This window comes from Diabrotica virgifera, chromosome 3 (genome assembly GCF_917563875.1).
Source record: "Diabrotica virgifera virgifera chromosome 3, PGI_DIABVI_V3a".
In the NCBI taxonomy this organism is placed as follows: domain Eukaryota; kingdom Metazoa; phylum Arthropoda; class Insecta; order Coleoptera; family Chrysomelidae; genus Diabrotica; species Diabrotica virgifera.
This window is the reverse complement of record NC_065445.1, coordinates 222139208-222161359: the sequence shown is the minus strand read 5'-3', so window position 1 is coordinate 222161359 and position 22152 is coordinate 222139208. Positions and strand designations below refer to the sequence as shown.

At 31.7% G+C, this 22152-nt stretch overlaps 1 protein-coding gene across 8 annotated transcripts in view; it reads right to left on the bottom strand.

Moving 5' to 3' along the window:
• The window catches only part of LOC114330003 (ABC transporter G family member 20), a 632705-nt gene that overhangs the window by 173119 nt on the left and 437434 nt on the right, over positions 1-22152 (bottom strand). Inside the window, exon 1 of one of the 8 annotated variants that reach the window (XM_050645857.1) lies at positions 8744-9043. The exons of the other annotated variants lie outside the window; for them this stretch is intronic. Within the exon in view, the coding sequence (XP_050501814.1) occupies positions 8744-8814 (71 nt within the window). The 5' untranslated portion in view covers positions 8815-9043. Of the gene's footprint in view, positions 1-8743; positions 9044-22152 lie in introns of those variants that run through there. 8 annotated transcript variants of the gene reach the window in all.

Below are 22152 nucleotides of genomic sequence, written 5' to 3'. Positions count from 1 at the left end.
ATGACGTTCTTTTCATTGTTCGGCTTTAAAACATTTACCACGCTTTATTTAAGTTATGATTTGAAGTTAATTAAAACAAAGTCCATAACAAAAGAGCGATAAATAGTTTTATAGTATTCTTGACCTCTGAAATAATTTGTAATATGGTAATACCGACAAAGATCGTATTTTGGACGGGTTTTACCAAATATCCCTAATTAGTTCATACCATGTGGATGAAAGAAATGTTCTTTGTATTCTAACTAGCTCGATAAATTAACAAAATTTTGCTAAATCCCAAAAAAAATAAATCAAAGATGGGAAGATGGAATAGAGAGTTGAAAGTGTTTATTATTAAAAAAAATTACAATTCTGAAGTAGGTACTACCATTTTGAAAACATTTTGTATTTAATAATTTGAATTAGTTACTCTTCTTATACTTTCTAAAGGAACTCCCAAGTTTTTGTACACATGTAAACATATCAAAAACTCTCGGAAGCTCTTTCAATATATTTTTGTTTCTTTGGTTTATTTTTTATGAATTATGCATCTTATTTATGTTTGCTATCCAAATTTAAGTGTGTAACAGTGATTATTTCATTCATGAATCTCTATGAATAACCAATAGAAAGCTACAAAAATAAAAATTACAGCGGTTATTTTTTAATGATTTTAACTCCCAATCGTGTAGTAGGATTTTTCATCAGGTTTTTAAGGGGAGGGGGTATGGTTTGAAATATTAATTTTTTTTATTATTTAAAATAAAAGTGTATACTTTCAGGAATATTCTCTGAAAATGTCAAACTAATCGCAGTAAAATTACCAGAGACACAGCGTGTTGAATATCCCTAGAGAAACGTTAAACAACTGTTCGCCTTCTCTTTTGTAGATTACTCCTCGATTCAAAAAACATATTCAAATATGCATCATTTTACGATTTGGCAGACAAATAAGAAGATGAAGATGTAGTTGTCAAAACTTTAAACGAATTTTTCTCAAAACTGCTTTTTCAAATACGGTGGACATAGTAACTGAAAAACTACTCGGCCGATCTACCTGTTATTTTGCACGTCGAGATATTTTTCTTTTTTTGCTTATTTTTTGTTCAACAATAATAAATCTGTTGATTTTCACAAAAATTTAATTTTTTTGATTTCTGAGTGATACCAAAAATTCAAAAATCATTAAAAATAAAAAAACCGTTGTGACCTCGTCGACGTTGTGACCTCGTCGACGTTGTGACCTCGTGAAACTCATAAGCTAATTAAATCTTTTTGAATTTTTTGTTTCGTATGATCTAGTGACGAGTTCTGATGCCCACCGCAAAATCCATTTTTTTTGTTAGCTGCCTGTCAAAATTTGTCACCAATGGCTTATTTTTCAATATTTTGGACTGAATTTTTTTCAAGTATTTTTTGAATTGTACTTAATATGTTTATTAATTTAAAAATAAAATAAATGTAACATAGCTTCGAAAAAAATTCACAAAAATGTGCTTGAGATGTTGATTTCAAACCATACCCCCCCCCTTAATTCTGTCCAATCAGATTATTATTACGTCGGTAATTTTCTACCATTTTCTACTCTACAAAATTACAGTGGGAATTTTTTCAAGTAGACTATTTCTGTTTACAGGTAAATAGGGAGAAGTGTATTTTTGAAGTGTGTAAAATAAATAATTCCTAGCTGAGCGCTTTCGGCTTACAAAGCCATCTTCAGAGCTATGCTACAATAAAAAGGTCTCTAATGAATAATTGATTTTAGAATTCAAAGTTTAACTTACGTCAAAAGGTTCAAAATACCAATATGAAGAGAGATGGATCCCGTGTATTATATAAAAATACTTCTATTTCTTATGCAGTTTTTTTATATCATACATGGGATCTATCTCTCTTCATAGTGGTATTTTGAACCTTTTGACGTAAGTTAAACTTTGAATTATAAAATCAATTATTAATTAGAGACCTTTTTATTGTAGCATAGATCTGAAGATGGCTTTGTAAGCCGAAAACGCTCAGCTAGGAATTATTTATTTTACACACTTCAAAAATACACTTCTCCCTATTTACCTGTTGTCATAAGTGTGAACAAAAATATTTCAGTCTTTATATTTCTGTTTAATTGCAACCAGTTTCCTAATTTTGACAACTGTCACAATTAAGAAAATATCCATAACAAACTTTTAGTTCTGCATCTAATCTCAAATTGTCACAAGGAGAACACAAATCGGCAAATTTAAGCGCTCGAGTTTACTTCGATAATATTATTTCATAAATACAACTGTATTTATAAATAATTCTTCGTCTAATATCTGCATCTAAATATTTGCGAATATGTGCTGTTCACGTTGACAAGTTAAAAAACGTGTGTCACATTAATTGGGAACAATGTCACTGAATGATTTTATACAAATACTTGAATTTTATATGTAATTATTAATAAATAACCTTACGAATATCTCACGACACTAAGAATAAATAAAAAAATAATGCTCCACTTTTTCTCAAACTGGTTGTCATTGGGCAATAGCAATAGTTGTCTATTGCCAGACAACAAGTTTTCGAAAAATTGTCGCATGATTGTCAATTTATTCTCACTCTCTTGTGATATTAATGCCGATAACTTTTTTCGATAATTTCCCATCGTCAGGTATGACGTCAGATGCATTTCGTTGCTACGCAAAAATACATTCAGTGACATTAGTGACAATTAATGTTTGACAACTTGTCATAGTGAATACCAAAAAACAGGTTTAGCAAATATTCAGGCAAATATATCAATAAAATATTAGTTAAAATAATTTAAAAGACAGTTTTATTCATGAAATAATCTTACCGAATTACTCTCGAGCTCTTAGATATTATCGATTTGTTTTGCCTTCGAGACACTTTGACATAATTTCACTCCCCTTCGGGTCGTGAAATTAAAATTGTCAAAGTGTCACTCGGGATACAAATCGATAATTTTAGAGCTTTCGTGTAATAACTACTGAAAAATTGACTCAGATTGAAGGAGAGTTAAAGGATATTATGAAGGACAACTGGCCGAGCGATAAAAAGAGAAATAATACTTAATTATCACATTTTGATCTGATAACAATTCAAGATAAAGAGGGTACCAATAACTTGTTAACTTCAGTAAAGTGAATTCTGCTTTTGTAATCTATGCAAAAGCCAGTTTTTAATAAACAATATTAAAAAGTCATTTACTCGCAAGTGTGTAATATAAGTGTAATATAATAGGAAATATTTTTTTCGGAATCCAACCTTGGATTGCATCCACTTATCGGTGAGAAAGTTGGTAATGTGGTGATCAGTGCCGCTGCAACTGGTGCTAATAAAAAAACCCGTTGCAATGTCATTTAGTGTGCTTGGATCATGATGAATAAATAGAAGAAATAGCAGAAAGAACCAATGATGATTTGTAAAAAGAAAATATCATTATGTGTTAGATGAATGACATGTTGCAATTTTACTATAATTTTAACATTTGCATTGAAAGAATCACTTATAGGTTCTTAAATATATCAAAATTAAAGGACAAATGACACTTGCGCATACATGGTATCTAAACATACTTTGGTTAATATTTATTAGTAATGAACAAGCTATGCGAAGAGAGAATATAAGACACACAGTTTTAATTCATGAAAGGCGTAGGTACAGGAGATGCACTATTCTACGAGGCACGAGAGATGCTCTATTGTAGAGATTCTAGGAGGCGTTAGACAAGGATGTATACTTTCACGTATATTATTTAACCTATATTCAGAGGAAATATTTAGTAAAGCCTTGGAAAATTGTGAACATGGAATACTCCTAAATGGACAACGCCGAAACAACATCCGCTATGCAGACAACACCGTTATTTTTGCAGACAGTTTGAACAGTTTACAGCAACTAATAAAGAAAGTATGCTCGAAACAGCGGAGATGAAAACCCTTCGAAAAATCGATGGTAAGACTCTATGGGACAGAGCTAGAAGTACAGATATACGACGGAGATGCAAGGTAGATAACATTAATAACTGGGTAACAAACAGAAGAATATAATGAAATGACCAATTAAGCCGAATGCCAACAAATAGGGTAATCAGGACAGCGAGAGACGGTTCCCCAATAGGAAGACGATCAGTGGGAAGACCACGAAACGTTGGAACGACAACTTACTAGAGACACATTGAAAAAACAGACAGAGTCATGTCTATACAAAACGAAGAATAAGAAGAAGAAGAAGAATAAACAATGTAAATGAAGTAAGTGAAAAATTTGGACTACAAGTACCTAAACATATCAAAAACTAAATTTACAGTCATCAGCAAAAATAAAATTAGAGACGCCCAACTTCTTATCAAGAATACACCAGTGGACCAATTAAAACAGTATACCTATCTTGGAACAATAGTAAAAGAAAAGTGGGATCACGCACAAGAAATAAAGTGAAGAATAGAGAAGGCTAGGAGTGCATTCAATATCATGACCAAACTCTTTAAAAACCGCAACGTCTAAGGTAAGTTTATTAAGGCAACTTTATAAGGCAACTAGGAAGTTTATTTTAAGCCAGAACCCAAATAGCTTGGGTTCAGGCTCAAAGTGAAGTACGATAGGGAAGCCTTGTGTGAAAGAACTAGTGTCGTTCACAAAAGAATGAAGTTCTTAAAAAACGATAGTAATTTAAAAAAAAAATACGCTTTTTTGATAGAATAGATATTAATAATTCAGCCAGTCGCAATCAGATCATAGTGACTGTGTGTGTTGGTAAATAATGTCTTGTTACTTCGACTTCATTGCCTTTACAAAGAGACGGTTATTGTATCCGAAAGTCTGCGGTCCCTCAGATGAGTACCGATCTCCCAAGGATAGACATTATTTTTATTTATTAAATTTTTAATAAAGAACACTTTCCTACCTAGCTGTGATTCTAGAACTCTAAACTATTGAGTCCAAAGGTAGGATCTCTTACCTTTGAGCCACAGAGGGGGTAATAACATGCTTTTTTTGTTTTTTTAGACGAAACGCGGATTTTTGCTACAAGTGGAATAAAACGGATTTATCAGGACGAGAAAATAAAATCCATAAAACACACTAAATACTGAGGGAACGAGACATATTTTCTTATATTACATGCGGATGGTTTTCTTGATGGAGCAGCTCTTGTGTTTTCGGCAAAATTAAAATCTGCTGATTATAAAGGTACCATAAATATGGAGACGTTTGAGAAATGGATGAAAGAAATTAAGATGAACCAACAGTTTCGGATAATGCCACATGTCATTCGGTCAAAACGGCAAACAGGTGTATGTTCTCAAAAAACTTTTGATAGTGTGTAAAAAATGTTTTATTATCAGCTAAGTACTTTCAACACATAACGTGCCATCATCAGAGCTTCCTAAAAGGACATTTAAGATAATATTTTTTTATATAAAAAATGAGTGAAAAACTTACGTCCTCTTATAAAACCTTCATAGAAGAGCAATTGCTAAACGACGCAATAAAATACATGGATACTGGGCAAAAGCCACAGATATCGGGTATAACAACCCCTTAAAATGAATAAATCGCATCTAAATTATTTTATATAATAAAAAGACAACATGGCTGAGTCAAACCATTTTGAGCCCACGTGAACAGCTGAGGAAAACTGTGATTTATTAAAATGATAAAGAAGGAACCACAATCTTAAGCGACCTCTATATTCGTAAATAATAATTTAATTAAAAAATTGAAATTGACTAAAAAGCCATGTACCTATATGTTAAATGGATTTTAAGTTAGGATACTAAATTTTTAAAGTTAAATTTTCAAAAATTACTATTATTAATATTGAAGTGAATATAAGTTATCAAAATTCTTCTAAAAACAAAACTGTTATAGTTTGACCAAGTGTAGAAGAAGTTAGATAAAATCAAACCTAGGAGAAACCTCATTTGATAAGCTCAGAGTTTAAAAGCTGTTATTTTATAAATTAACAATCTTATTAATTAATGCAGACAAATCTCAAATATTTTACTTGTTTACAAGTATGTAATCAATGAAAGGAAACTCAAGAATACCTAAAGAAATGTTCAAAAACTTTCATAAATTGTTGGGTATACTGTATACTAAACCAAAATTATTAAAGAAATTTCTTAAAAATAGGATCAAATTTACAATTTAATTGAATCTGGGTGTTAACACCGTTTTGAGGGTTTCTTTTCATTTCTCTACTTATTTATACATCTTCTAGTAGATTTTAATAGATTTTTTTATATAAAAAAAATATTATCTTAAATGTCCTTTTAGGAAGCTCTGATGATGGCACGTTATGTGTTGAAAGTACTTAGCTGATAATAAAACCTTTTTTACACACTATCAAAAGTTTTTTGAGAACATACACCTGTTTGCCGTTTTGACCTACTTAGAAGTGTGTACAAGTCTTACAGTCTTTTCCAATACATATCATTCGGAAATTTTAAATAAGCAACCAACAAATTTCTAGACCCTATATAAAATAAAAGAATGATTAGCAAATAAAATTATTTCATTCACTCAGGATTATTTCAAGCCGGAATTACTAACCAAATTGAATGAAAACCAAAAATATTTACCGTATGTAGGTGAGATTATATATAGTTTTAGACATAATGTGTTAACCCTTACCATTGTGAATTATGTGAATTCAATCCCATTAAACATATTTGGGGAATATGCAAAACTTACCACGATAACTATATTGAATGTAATGGCTAGAATGAGGCTGCAGTTGTGAAAACGTGGCAAAAAGCATTGACTAGTAAGTAAGTAAGTAAGTAAGTAAGGTATGCATTATTGTCATAAAATTTTACCAATTTGTGGACGAAGCTTATACAAAATAAAAAAATACAATAAAAAACAAAAAATAATAAAAAACTACAAACAAAACAAAAACAGAAACAGACACCAAGTAAATGGCCTGAGTTATACTACTTAATATAATTTTACAGTTATTAAGTACACATTAAAAAATTAAAAATCTTGCAAACAATATGTATACAACGTCAGAGCACAAAGAAGGCGAACAAGGAAAAGGGAAAGGGAAAGTAAATCAAAAGTTCTATGCCGCTGCAAATATGTACAAAAGTACTCGAAAGTAATGATCCTGCAAGTCAATTTGCTGAATTCAAATCGTTTATAAAAAAGTCATTCACTGTATAAAAAGCTCTCTCTAGCAAATAAGCTTTCAAGGCCTTGCGAAAAGCGGGAAATGCTGTAATAGATTTTATGTTAGATGGCAGGTGATTGTGCATTTTTCTCGAATTGTATAGTATAGAGCACTTAACCAGCTCAGACCGTGGGGTTGGCAGATAAAGATAAAGATTATCTATCGCTACTCCTGCAATTTGTTGAAAACTGTGCGGAATTGAGAATAGTTAATAGAAGAATCTTGTGAAGATGTCTGAAACTTGCACCGTAGCAATTAACCCTGTTATTTACAATCCAAATGAAGATACCGACGACAGTAATTATAAGTATGGATCTAATTCTTGATTACACTGTAAGGTAGCATGTTTTCATTTTCGCATTAAAAAATTTTTTGAGTGTTATTGTAATTATTTTATCAGTAAACTGCAATTTAGAAACTAATAGAATTTGTAATTTTCTTCTATGTATTTTGTACTAATAATTGTATACCTATTTCTCTAAATAAATGTAAAATATAATATATAAGTTAAAACCGTTTTTTCTTCTCTTAGACAGTGCTTCAAATATTGGGAGAATATGCTATTATCTTTCTCAGCATAGTGAACCGTTAAAGTCAAAGCTTTTATCCCTAATAGTAGGGGGAGGAAAGTGTGCTAAATTTGCAGTTACTGGAGCGCTTTGATGACCTACTCGGTTGTAAAGAGTAGGTCCTAAAACCAAAAGAGTTCCGGACTTTCCATTTTTTGATATAATTTTCCATTTCCAGCAATCATTTTTTCCGATTATAGCGCTATCTATCCATAATTCGTAAAAAATATCTCGAATAAAAGTTGCTTATTTTTACGGAAAGAATCTAAATCTGCAATAAAAACCATATCTGCACCACCTCCGAGGGGGTGGTGCCATTCGATAGATTTTTCAAAGATATTGAATACGTGTATTTTGCAATTTTTCGATTTGATGTTCATTTTGCGAAATATTCGTATTTAAAATTTAAAATTTACCACCAACACTTCTCCGCGTGGGGCCGTGTTTGGTATCATTCGATAGATTTTTGAAAAATATTGAAACATTTTTTAGTTTTTCGATCTGACGTATATTTCGCGAAATATTTGCTTTTTGTCAAACTTTGTGACTCACCCATTTCTTTACGCCCTGCTCAAATCGTCAGATTTTTGAAATATACACTATTTTGCATGTATGTACTTAACTTATCTTAATCTGACGATTTCCCCCTTAACGAACTCCCCTGTACCTATTACGAGCCAAGATATGGTAGAGGTACATTTACAGGGTACACGGTTTCTTCCCATGTGATAATCTGACACGCTCGAGTAAATGCAAAAATCCCCACTTGGGCTCCCCTACCATAATCCCAAATAGCGATAACGGCCCTGCAACGGAAGCGCTGCAGGCGACCGCACCTGTTTGGGGGCGCCAAAATGAGCTGTTTCCTGCTGGTGGTATATAAAATACTAATTTTAAAAAAACTACGGGCGCGTATTATGCTAGTTTTGCAGGCGGGAACCTTATACCCTAGCGCTGGGACTGGTTCTTATATTATGTAGTAATAATCTATTTTTTCTTGCGAAAAGACAACTTACATGCTTAATGCTCTCCTATAGATTCCTAACAATCTACCCAAAACATTCACTAAATTATTCCACGAAAACATCTACAAACGATTAACATTCCACTACGTTCCTCTGGCACATGACACTGATCACTAACTCACCAACACAGATAATTAGGAATATTAAACCAAAAAGTAATTATTATCAGTTTACAACAAAAGGTAATTGATATCACTTGTTTTCTTGGACACTTATCATTATTGCGAATATATTAATGGTGGTCTATTTGATTATTATTATAATTGCTTTTAAAATACCATTAGCTAACGTTATTTCATGGACTAAACACTAAACTTTGGAGTTGTAACTGGGATAAAAATAGCTCGGACTCGACCACGTTCAGTGTTAGCGTGTCAAGATCAGCGAAAATTAATTTTGTTTTTATAATAGATTCATACATTCATACGCATTAGCGAAATTAGACCAGTGATAGGAACATCAAATTTGTCCGAGAATGAGACGCAAATGCATATGATTAGCTACATAGCTATACAGGGTTTTGAGAACGCTCTAACTTAGTTTTTCAATACCATTTACACCAGCGGACAACTACCTAATGGTTGGTCTAATTCACTGTTTATAGCTCTACCTAAGAAGACAACAGCAAAAACCTGTGCTGATTATAGAACCATAAGTTTGTTAAACCACTTATTAAAAATTTTTCTGAAGGTAATACATGGTCGTATCTACAATAAATGCGAGGTATACCTGGATGACCCACAGTTTGGTTTCCGTAACGAGTTTGGAACGAGAGAGGCACTGTTTGGAATGAACGTACTTGCTCAAAAATGCCAAGATATATCTGTAGACATATATTGTTGTTTTATTGATTTCCAAAAGGCATTTGATCGTGTTAAGCACTCTATATTGATCGAAGCTCTAAAATACATTGGCTTGGACGGCAGAGATGTTCGATTGTTCGTTTTAGTAGATGGTTTGGAACCACAGGCTCTTAATATTAAAAGAGGAGTGCGGCAGGGATGCCTCTTGTCACCCCTGCTTTTCAACGTTTACTCCGAAAGAATTTTCAGAAAAGCACTTTCTGAAAAACAAAAAGGAATACTTGTGAACGGTGAAGTCATCAATAATTTGCGATATGCGGACGATAGAGTACTCCTAGCTTCTAGTCAAGAAGATCTGCAAACATTACATGATAGTGTCGTTGAGAGTTGTGAGGAGGCAGGTCTGGATCTGAACATACGGAAAACCAAAATACTCGTAATAAGTAAACAACAGCGTATAAAACCGTCTATATAAAATAATACCAAACTTGAGCAAGTTGATAAAATCGTTTACCTTGGACAGCAATTAAATTGTAACGCAGAAAGTCACGGCGAAATTAGATCTAGGATAGAGCAGGCTGGAGCCGCTTTTAGAAGGATGTCCAAGGTGTTGTGTAACAGAGACCTAAAATTGGCATTGACGATCCGCCTACTTCGCTGCTACGTGTTCTCGGTCTTACTTTATGGTGTCGAGTCCTGGACTGTGAATAAAATCGATCTAAATCGCCTTGAGGCTTTCGAAATGTGGTGCTATAGAAGAATTTTAAAAGTTTCCTGGGTGGAGAAGATTCGAAACTCCACAATACTAGAACGTCTCAGCAAGACTACTGAGATCATAAAAAGCATCAAGCACAGAAAGCTTGAGTATTCCGGACATGTAATGAGAGGTCCCAAATATAGGTTGCTACAAAATATCATGCAAAGAAAAGTAGCAGGTAAACGCAGCCCAGGACGAAGAAAAACCTCATGGTTGAAGAACTTGCGAGATTGGTATGGTGTTGATACAAGCATGCTATTTAGGATGGCATTGAATAAAACTAAGCTAGATATGATGGTAACCAACGTTCTGAAAGGACATGGTACATGAAGAAGAAGATGAAACCAGGCAAACATTTTTGAGATGAAAAAGACAATATTCATGAAACTTTGCATGCAACTACAATGCCACCTAATGTATTATATGCCATACTTTTTGTCACTATTGCAATTTCGGTTTCACCAAAAATATCCTAAACTTGTTCAGTTCGGATACCTTGTACATTTCTGCAGGTTTTAAAAGAATTTGTTATTCCTAATTGAACGGTGAAAATTAGAAAGTGTCAAAGTACCATTTTTTAAAAATTCTAAGTTCTAAGTTCAAAGCTTGTCGTTCTAAGAACGCTGGCACGCAAATGCCATCATTAAAATTAGAGGTTCATGAATTCCTTATAGATGTCGGTGGCTGTATGTAACACAGCATTTTCTTTAGAACCGCCATAAGTCATAACGGTTCAGATGTCAAAACCTCTAGGCATCTACCTGTGTCATCTGTGTGCTTTTGTTGTGAGTGATAATAGTTTTGTAGCATATTAAAATGGAAACAAATCAGAAAAAACCTACAGGCTTTGGTTTATTTTGCAGTGAGCAGAAACGCTTAAAATCAGTTTGAGCCCAATAGGGCTTTTCATTCACAGTCATTTGTTTCGAGCTTCTGTTATATGTCGTATAATCCGTATTTATTAATATTATACACAGATTATACAACATATGACAGAAGCTCGAAACAAATGACAATCGATGAAAAGCCCTATACAAAACATACAAACTTCCTAAAGTAGCTCTAAAAACACATCCCAACGAATGGGTTTGAAATAATGCACAAAAAAAGTGGCATTGCAAACCTTAAGAATTATACACCTATTAGTTTCCTCTCCCATACGTACCAATTGTTCATGACTTCCTTGCTTTAACAACAGCCTTTAACAACGGTTAATAATGTATAACTATGTGCTCCAGTATGACAGGTATTAGTGAAACAGCCAGTTACAGATTTTTAAGTGAAAGAAAATAAGAAAACATTATTGAGCCAACAAGAAAGGAAAACAACCAATAAAAATTGATGACTTTTATACAAACATCCTTTGGTGAAAAGTTCACTCGTTATATTTAAACAAAGAGATTCCTACGTTGGATATAATGTTAATAGGCCTGGATCCTGCGTACCAAAAAAAAGTTTAATAATAGCAAGCTAAAAATTTGTTAATAGCTTAACGGTGTCTAGCCAAACAAACTTTGATGTATCGGAATACTGGAACATTGGAAATTTTAATTATGGAACGGGATTTTAATTGTGTAACGTGTCATCCTGACAAGTTTAAGATTGTGAAAATTAGCAGGTAGTTTTTTAGTTTATTCAATAACAAACTTTCAGCAAATTTTTTAAACAAATTTTCAGCTTGCTAAAAATTTCAGGATCCAGGCTTATAAAGACAATAAGAGTTTAGTAATTGTCTCACTGTCGCACAGTGTGTCGATGAGTCTAGCTAGGTGGACAGAAGTCATATTCAAAATTAAAAGAATTATTATTTGAATATTGTAACCAATATCCCAAAACATGCTACTCCAATATTTTTTTATGTCTAACACATCCCATCGTTGAGTAATAGAGCCCAAAAATACGTATTCTAATTGTAATAGAATAAATCAGTTGAATTTGGTACATCATTTCGATCACACGAAATTAATGTTTTCCTTAATTTTTAAAGATTAATTGTTGAATATGGCTAGTGGTTATGCTGGTAAGTGCTCATTTTTATTAAACGCTTTTATTTAGTTCAATAGTTTGCGTCAAATCTTTAGACGTTAATTTGACTGCCTTTGCTTCAATGCAAATGAATGAAAATTTGCAGATATATGCATTCGCGGGAACAATACACGAATAGTCATTTAATAGAAATTTTTCATGTTTAGTAATTGTTTAAATAAAAAAAAACGATTTTAATTGAAAACGCTTAAATTCTCTTGTTTTTTACAATGTAAAAACTTGAAACTTTTACGGATTGTATAGCTAATGATATGAACAATACATAATTTCACTTTTTACGTTAATTGTCTACGTTATCCTTCATTAATAAACAATAAAGTTTCAAATTTTTTGCCGATTCCGACTTATTTTCATGTTTGTACATCATCTATGTTTTATACATATATATTTTAATAAACATGACGATATATTTTAATGTTTGAAAAGTGTAAGACTAAAAAGTAAAAAATAAAAAAATATGAAAAAAATTTTTTAGAAACGCTTTTCTTTAGTTACGAGTGACTAAAATTAAAAATATTATAAAAAAGTCAACTAAAAAGCAAAAAATAAAAAAAATTGAAAAAATCTAACACATTCGTTACAAAAAAGCGTGGGGCGAAAACCGTTTATTCGATGAACACGCGCCACGCTTTTCTTTGACGGATGTGTTAGATTTTTTTAATTATTTTTATATTTTGCTTTTTAGTTGATTTTTTTATAATATTTTTAATTTTAGTCACTCGTAACTAAAGAAAAGCGTTTCTAAAAATTTTTTTTTATATTTTTTTTATTTCTAATCCAATAAATCTATCTAATAATCAAACAATATTAAAAAAAGATTTTATGATGAACTAAGGAAATTTTCTTCGTTTTGAAATTTTGACGGGTGGCAATTACTTGTACTCTTTTGTACCCAAGCTAAATTTTCAATATATCATAGCTGCACCTTACCCATTAATAATAATACTTATTATAACCTGCACACGCTTGCACATCATTCTTTTTTTTTTGGTAATAGCGTCCTACGGTACGTATTTTTATTGTAATAGAATAAATCAGTTGAGTTCCGTTCATCATTTTTTCACACGAAATTTAAGTTTTCCTTAATTTATACAGATTAATCGTTGAAAATGGATAATATGTGTGCTGATTTTTTTTAGTTTATTAAATGTATCTGATAAACAAACAATATTTAAAAAACTTTGTATGGTGAACGAATGAATTTCCTTCGTTTTGAAACTTTCAAATGATGGCAATGACTTGAGGCCTTTTGTACCAGGGCTATATTGTCTATATGTAATATCTGCACCTTTTCCACTGATAATAAGACTTATTATAACCAAAACACTCGAGCACAACATTTTTTTTTGAGATTTGAAAATTTCTGTCTTGAATGCAGAGAACTTTTTCTTAGCCATAAGAGCCATTTCATGGTACGGAAAGCCACTGTACATAAAATATTTATACATAGTATGGAAGTAATCAAATCAGCAATAGTTCCACTTGGACCGCTTTCAAAAGAAGCTTAAGAAGCAAGGAACAAAGATTGCCGCAAGTTCCGGGAGAAATACACCAGAGACTGTTCACGTATGCCACGACTACAGATTTACTTTCAATGTTGATCATAACATCTGATCCACTGATAATAGTGTCAGAGAAATTCTAAACAAAAAAGCTGGTCAATTGTACCCAGAGGTTTTAAAAGTGATTATAGCTCCTACAGTAGAGTCTCAACCTCTGTCAAATCTACTTCAAAATCAGACGAATATTTATTTATATATTTATGTATTTGTATTTATAACGTATTAAATATAGAAAAACTTTTGTTTTTAATTTTTTTATTTATTTTCTAGGCTTCTAGACCTCTCTGATTCAGTTTTTAACTAATAAAAATGATTTATTTTATTATCAAATTGTATTATTGCTCGATACAAATGTAAATATGATAAAAATAATTTTTCCACCTACCTCTACCGAAAGTATACTTTTCCGGACCTGATTGTAGGGAGCAAAGTTGTACTTTTCCTCCCTAGGGAGAAAAATATTTTTCCTCCCTAGGGAGGAAAAGTAAAAGTGACGTCATGGTATTTCATTCATGAAATATAACTTATTGACGCCCTGTACAATATCTATTTTCTATTACGTAAGTATCTATAGATTTTAACGTTTATTTAAAAACACCCTGTATTTTGCAGAATGGTAAAAAACAGTAAATTGTTATTCTGATTTAACAATGTTTACATTAATAATTTGAATTATATTTGACAGTTGACAGTTATATTGTACCTACTTGTTAGTTTTAGTTCTAATAAATTTTGTTGGTTAGTTACATAAATAAAGTAAAAATGAAAAAATGACTTGTTATTTGAGGAAGGTGGAAAAACCATATGTATAACATGGGAGTAAAGTGCCTTTTCCTCCCTTGAATGATTACTGCCCTCCGCTACGCGTCGGGCAGTAAACTTCATTCACGGGAGGAAAAGTAGCACTTTCCTCCTTTGTTATACAAATAGCTATTGTCCACCTAGCTTGTTCTAATCGACACACTGTGTGTCGCCGAGATCAGTTATGGAAATTAAAGAAAATGGATTTGGCTATGAAAATCAAAGAAAAAGGCCTTTATTTAATAAGACAGAAGATATTGTTTGTTTGCGAAGGCAATATTTGAGAACAATAAAAAGATTTAGATTAGGAGGAAGATGTATTTTTTATTTGGATGAAACCTAGCTAAACGAAAATCATACAGTTTCAAAAGTATGGACAGATAATAATATTACAAGTTCTCGACAAACCATTCTATAATACTCTACTAATTTAAATGCTTCCTCATGAATGGGTCGAAGATTAATAATCACGCACATAAGTAGAGAACATTATTTTGTGGAGAATGGTTTATTTGAGTTCGTTTCAAAATCCACTCTAAAGATTACCACGAAAAAATGAACTTATATGTTTTTAGGATTATTTTTCTCAGGTATATGAATTATTTTGACTGATTTCAGTTTGACCACTTCACCTGCATTTTGCAGATTAGTGAAGATTTGCATTGGTAATGATTCGTCCAACTGCCAGTTGGAAACAAACATAATATAAGACGAGGAATAAATCTGGACAATTCGATGTGTGTCCCTTTCTTCTCGATCGACGATGACAAATAGATGTTTGATGTCGTAAAGTAAAAAATATGGCTTTATTGACAGCTACTGAATTATTACACTACAGTTGTTGATTAAATACAATTTTATAATAGACTGCTTTCGAAGGAGCTGAAATACCCTAATTTATAAGTTCACAAATAAAGAAAATATGTGCCTCCTGATGAGAGACTGATAAGCTTCGAAACCGGTAGAGGTGCTTGCTGCACTCTCTGATTCAACTGGAATGATGATGCGGCTGTAATTTCGTGTTGCAATGAAATTGAAAATGGTTATTCATTTTTTATTTACATGTTTACTCTGATTGGAGTACCAAGGTAACCATTCTCGTTGGAACTTTACCACGCTGAGCAGATGGGACGTGAATTATAAATTGTAAAATTCCCTCATCTTCCTTAGTCTCAGCATCCGTTATGGCTTGCAAATTGTAAAAGCTTCGGAGGTGTTACCAGGGAAGGTTCCCATTGTTTTCAGTCTGGTAGGATGTAGAATAACATTTTTGAATGTTGTTTTATGTGCTATTAGATTGAAAACTTAGTTTTTTTTGCTAGCAGTTGCCGCTAGGGCATCCCTGCCATTTCGTTCGTTGCAATCTGTGACTGCACGCCGGGGTTTGTCCTAGTTGAGTCAGAGAGAGCAGCATATGTGCCTCCTGGTGAGAGACTAATAAGTTTCGAAACCGTTAGAGGTGCTTGCTGCACTCTCTGATTGAACTATAGTGATGATGCGGCTGTAGTTTCGTGTTGCAATGAAATTGAAAATGGTTATTCATTTTTGATTCACAAATAATGTATACCTCGGCATGGAGGTTAATGCATCTAGCATAGAAACAAAAGTTTGAACTTTTAAAACTTAAAATATAATTTAATCGAGGAAGCGATTGCAACACTAGGAAGGACAATTAGAAATAACACTATTTGGAAATGTATTCACTTTGCAGTAAATTGAATGGACTCTAATAATTAAGCTATTAATCGATATGTTTTAAAATTTTCCCCTGTGAAACTATAAAAATTTAGGAATTTAAGATTGACGTGAGATAAGAAATTAAGGAATTAATTGGTGATTGAACAATCATTTGACATTTATCGAATATAGAAAGTTATTTAGTAAGACCAATCAGAATAAAATGTTAAATGGGTTGCATGTGAGAGTTCATTTTAAATAAAGTAAAAAACAGACGTACTCTCAATCATTTATTGTAACTTCCGACGACTTCGCTCTCTATAATATGCAGAGCATCTTCAGGTCAACGGTAACAAGTCACTAAATGCTACAAATAAAAACCAGAGTTAAAACAATGTCTGGTTGTAAAAGATGCTAAAGATCCATAAGATCAAGCCAATATTGAAAAACATACATAAAAGTAGTTAAGACAGCAGACAAATACATATGCATGTACAAACGGGGGCGGCAACAAACGTCCCCCATGTATGCCGTCTGTAATCATGCAATGATAAAGTGTCGTACTTACGTTCGGCTGCAAGGAGCTACTTCATGAGTATTCAAATACTCATGAAGTATTGAATATTTTGAATACTCATGAAGTAGCTCCTTGTAGCCGAATGTAAGTACGACACGTTATTATTGCATGATTACAGACGGCATACATGTGCATGTGCATGTTATGCTTGGGGGACGTTTGTTGCCGCCCCCATTTGTACATGCATATGTATCTGTCTGCTGTCTTAACTACTTTTATGTATGTTGTTCAATATTGGCTTGATCTTATGGATCTTTAGCATCTTTTACAACCAGACATTGTTCTAACTCTGGTTTTTATTTGTAGTATTTAGTGACTTGTAACCGTTGACCTGAAGATGCTCTGCATATTATAGAGAGCGAAACCGGTCGTCGGAAATTACAATAAATGATTGAGAGTACGTCTGTTTTTTACTTCATCCAATCAGATTAATTTAAAAATATCACTTCAAAAATGTTCCAAAGTCGCCGTTCAACTCCTGATAAGCTGGCCACTCTATGAATCCACTACTCCAATCCATCAATGTGAAAAATTCGCATTAAAAAATCTGTAACTCATTGATAGTAGTGGGGAAGCGCTCAATATTGTTGAAACTAATAGGGATATGCTGAAACAACGCTGTAAGAGTCTATTGATACCTAAATCCACGGAAGGTGCGCCATATATTTGGCTTTTAAATGCATAATAATAATACACAAAGTAACGGAACATTCGACACATCAATTAAAATTAATATTGAGGAAATTCATAAATAGTCCAGGAACCGAAGCTTTTCACCTCGCAATTTTTACAGAATGGATCGACTTGCTTGAAAATTTTAGAAGTAGTGGATTGTCCAAGGATCAAAATTTATATGATGCCGAAAGGAGCTTTTACCATGGGGGTGGTTGCCACCCCACCGCGGTGGTAAAATTTTTTAATTTTATTTTCACCGCAAAAGTTGATAAAATATTCATTCCAAAATCAATGTTTTTCGATAATATACTCATTTAAGATTCACTCAATTTTTGCCGTAGAAAAAATTTTTTCAAACCAAGTTCTTGGGAATTAAATAACCTACAATTTCATACTTTTCAACATTTTTTCGTATCTCTCATGCTATTCTTTCTATTCTGAAGAGAATGGCATTTTTTACCAAATTACAAAAATTCGTTATTCGCTTTAAACTCCAGTTTTTTAAAACTAATCATTCTAAGCCAGTCAAACTTCTAAAGTCTAATAATAATACATAAATAAAGTAGAGTAAATAAGGTCAATGACTAAAAACATCGCTAATTTACATTATTATGCTTCCAAATTGATTTCTCCTTTTTTTTTTCAAAAACAACTATATTTCTTTTTTAACTGTAACTTTTTTATTGTTTATCTTAGAAAGTATGGTAAAAAAGAATTTTGTAGGTTTTTACAAGATCTATAAGGCTATTAATAATAAATTCTTTAAAAATTCTGTCACAAAAAGAGGTGGCATTGAAAGTGTTGGTAAAGGTGGTTTTTGCATGTTAGTACAAGTTTTAATTATTATTGTCAATAGCTCACTTAATTTTTGCCGTAGAAAAAATGTTTTCAAACCAAGTGCTTGGGAATTAAACAAGCTATAATTTCATATTAAATATTTTTTCGTACCACTGATGCTAATCTTTCTATTTTGAAGAAAATGACATTTTTTACCAAACTGCAAAAACTCGTTATTCGCTTTTAACTCCATTTTTTTAACTAATCATTCTAAACCAACCAAACTTCTAGAACCTATTAATAATACATAAATAAAGAAGACCAAATCAGGTCAATGACTAATTTTAATTAGGGTGGTGATTAGGGGGTTGTCTCCGATAACTTTTTGCTAAAAAAAATAGGGACTGACATTCTTTTCATTATGTTACTTAATTTTTGAGCTAGAGATTTTTTTTGAAGTTATATTTCTTTAGGCGCGATTGAGAGTAAAATTTCATAATACTGCGAGCATGCGCACACAGACAGTATGGCGTTTAGTTGCTGAATCTTTCAAGTTATGTATAAATATAACATCAGTGCAAGAAAAGTTGTGAGAATAATATATTAGTGTTTTTAGTAAATGTATTATTTATTATAATTTTTGTGTCTTTGGATTTGTCTTCCTCGGGAATAAGATATTTTATAAAAATAGTAAGTGGTAGGTAAACAAAGTTAGTTTAATATTTAAATAAAATACAAAATAACTTGTTAAGTATATTAATTTCATTGAAATCATAATAATAGAAGTATAACTTCTTACGTGCGCACAAACTACACACACATGCTTTTTTTTATTTCTGGAGATAGATATTTTTAAATACTTTAAATTAGTTTGACCAAGTTGAAACTAAAATATGCATAGTTTTCCCGTCTTTTGACTTTGAAACTACAATATTTAGCATTTGACGAAGAAGAGCTAACATATAATAAGGTATAGCTCGATTTCTATTGTTAAAGGTACATTTTTGTTATGTAAAGTTATTTTGATGAAACGAAAACATTTTGAGTTATTAGCAGAAAACTGATTAAAAACATTGAGTTTTTCGATATAAAACAGATACTTTCGGTAGCGAATAAATCGAAAACTATTAATTTTATCAAAAAAATGTATAGAATGTTTTTTGCTTATAATGAATGTTTTTACCAACTTTTGTTGTCAAAATATAATAAAAAATTTCCAGCCCCGAGATGGGGTGGCCACCACCCCTATGGTAAAAGCGCCTTTTGGCATCATATAGATTTTGATCCTTGGACTATCCACTACTTATTCTCAAATTTTCAATCAAATCTATCCATTCTGTAAAAATTGCGAGGTTTTGTCCTATTTTAAGCTTCATTGGACTAAAATATTATGTGGAAACCATTCGTGAGTTATTTATCTTTTTATTCTAGATCTAGCCATAAAATCAATTCACGGTGGAAACTCTTCTTTTCCGCATTGCGGCCACATGTACTACCAAGACGGCGTTACACATCTTTCCTATCAAGACATAAATCTAATTAACCTAGATGTTAGAGCTATTCGTTTTACAATATATGTACCTCGTATCGGCTTGGTTATATAAGATTCAAATTACGCATTTGTGAAACTTGCTATTGATGTCAAGGGTATACTTCTTATAAATAAAAAGTGGTTTTTATTTCGGAATGCACTTATTTTATATTAATTGTAGTTTTATTCTAGTGAAAATTGTATTTTACCAAGATTCTAAGTTTTAATATTTTTAAAGGGTAATTTTTAGACATATGTAGGTAGATACACGACTTTTCTTACAATTTTCCTAAATATTCTTGAATACTCAATAATAGGTGGTAAGTTACTAGAACGTAATCCCTTCTATCAAAAAAACTATACAGAGAGAGTCTGTAATTTGGAATAAATTCAATATTTCAAATACTTATCGTTTTCTTTGAAAATACTCAGACCCGTCGATAAGTATTTCAAATTGTCCTATTTGACATACAATAATAATGTATACAGGGTGTCCCAATTTAGAGATATGACGTCATCGTTGATTTTCTTAAATGGTGACACTCTCATTTTGATAGCTATTTTGATAGGGTATGTAAAGTTATACATAACTGCAAAATATCGAATTTTTATTCTCTACCATTTACAAGATAATAAAAAATAACAAAGTTATGTCTGTAATTTGGAATAAATTTAATAATTTAAATACTAATTGCTTTTGTGAAAATGCTCAGACCCGTCGATTAGTATTCCAAATTGTCATTTTTGACATACAATAATAATGTATACAGGTTGTCCCAATTTAGAGATATGACGTCGTCGTTGATTTTCTTAAATGACAACACTGTCATTTTGATAGCTATTTTGATAGGGTGTGTAAAGCTATACATAACTGCAAAAGTTAAAATTTTTATTCCCTACCATTTACAAGATAAAAAAAAATCAATCAATAAAAGTAATCAAATAATAATTGAAATGCTCATAATGTTGCCCTTAATTATTTTCAATATATTGGCATCATTATGAGCATTTGCTTAATTGAAATAATTAAATTCAATTATTATTTGATTATTTGTTTTTCATAACTTTGTTATTTTTTATTATCTTGTAAATGGCAGGTAATAAAAATTTGAAATTTTGCAGCTATGTATAACTTTACACACCCTATCCAAATAGCTATCAAAATGATAGTGTTGCTATTTAAGAAAATCAACCATGACGTCATATCTCTAAATTGGGACATCCTGTATACATTATTATTATATGTCAAAAAGGACAATTTGAAATACTAATCGACAGATCGTACCCTTTTTTAAAAAAAGCAATTAGTATTTGAATTATTGAATTTATTACAAATTACAGACCTAACTTTGTTATTTTTTATTATCTTGTAAATGGTACAGAATAAAATTTGATATTTTGCAGTTATGTATAACTTTACACACCCTATCAAAATAGCTATCAAAATGACAGTCTTGCCATTTAAGAAAATCAACGATGACGTCATATCTCTAAATTGAGACAACCTGTATACATTATTATTGTATGTTAAAAAGGACAATTTGATATACTAATTGACAGGTCTGAGCAATTTTCAAAAAAACAATTAGTATTTGAGATATTGAATTTATTCCAAATTACAGACTCTCTCTTTATATGAGTCAAAACTATGTAAACAATGGACTATATATAGTGACTTAATATTCAAGTTAATCAGTATTCATAAAGTTGTATTCTTTTTGGCACGTGTACATCGGTTTTAGCACCTTGAGATCGCCGTGTTTATTACTATTCTAAAAATTATTCTTAAATTTAATATCTATGAAACTCTGGCAAAAAGTATGCTATTATAATATGGATTTAAAACGTGGGGATTAACACAGAGAAACCGAAGAATGCTAAGATTGCGAAAAAAAAAGGATAACAAGTGAAGCAATCAGGGAACGCATGAGAATAGAAGAATAGAAGGTACAGTAATGAATAACTTACAACAAAACAACTGTTGTTGTATGTGATGGAGAAGAGAAATACCGAAGAGAATATTGATGGAAGGAGTGGAAAAGTTAATGAGCAGGTCAGAACTTAGATAACGACAATGGAACAACCGATATGTCTAACTTTCCTGGTGGCGGATCCTAAAAACTTAATTTATACGAGAGGCTCTATTTATTACGCAAGTTCTTATTCAGAGGTGCAGAAATGTAAACTTCAGCAT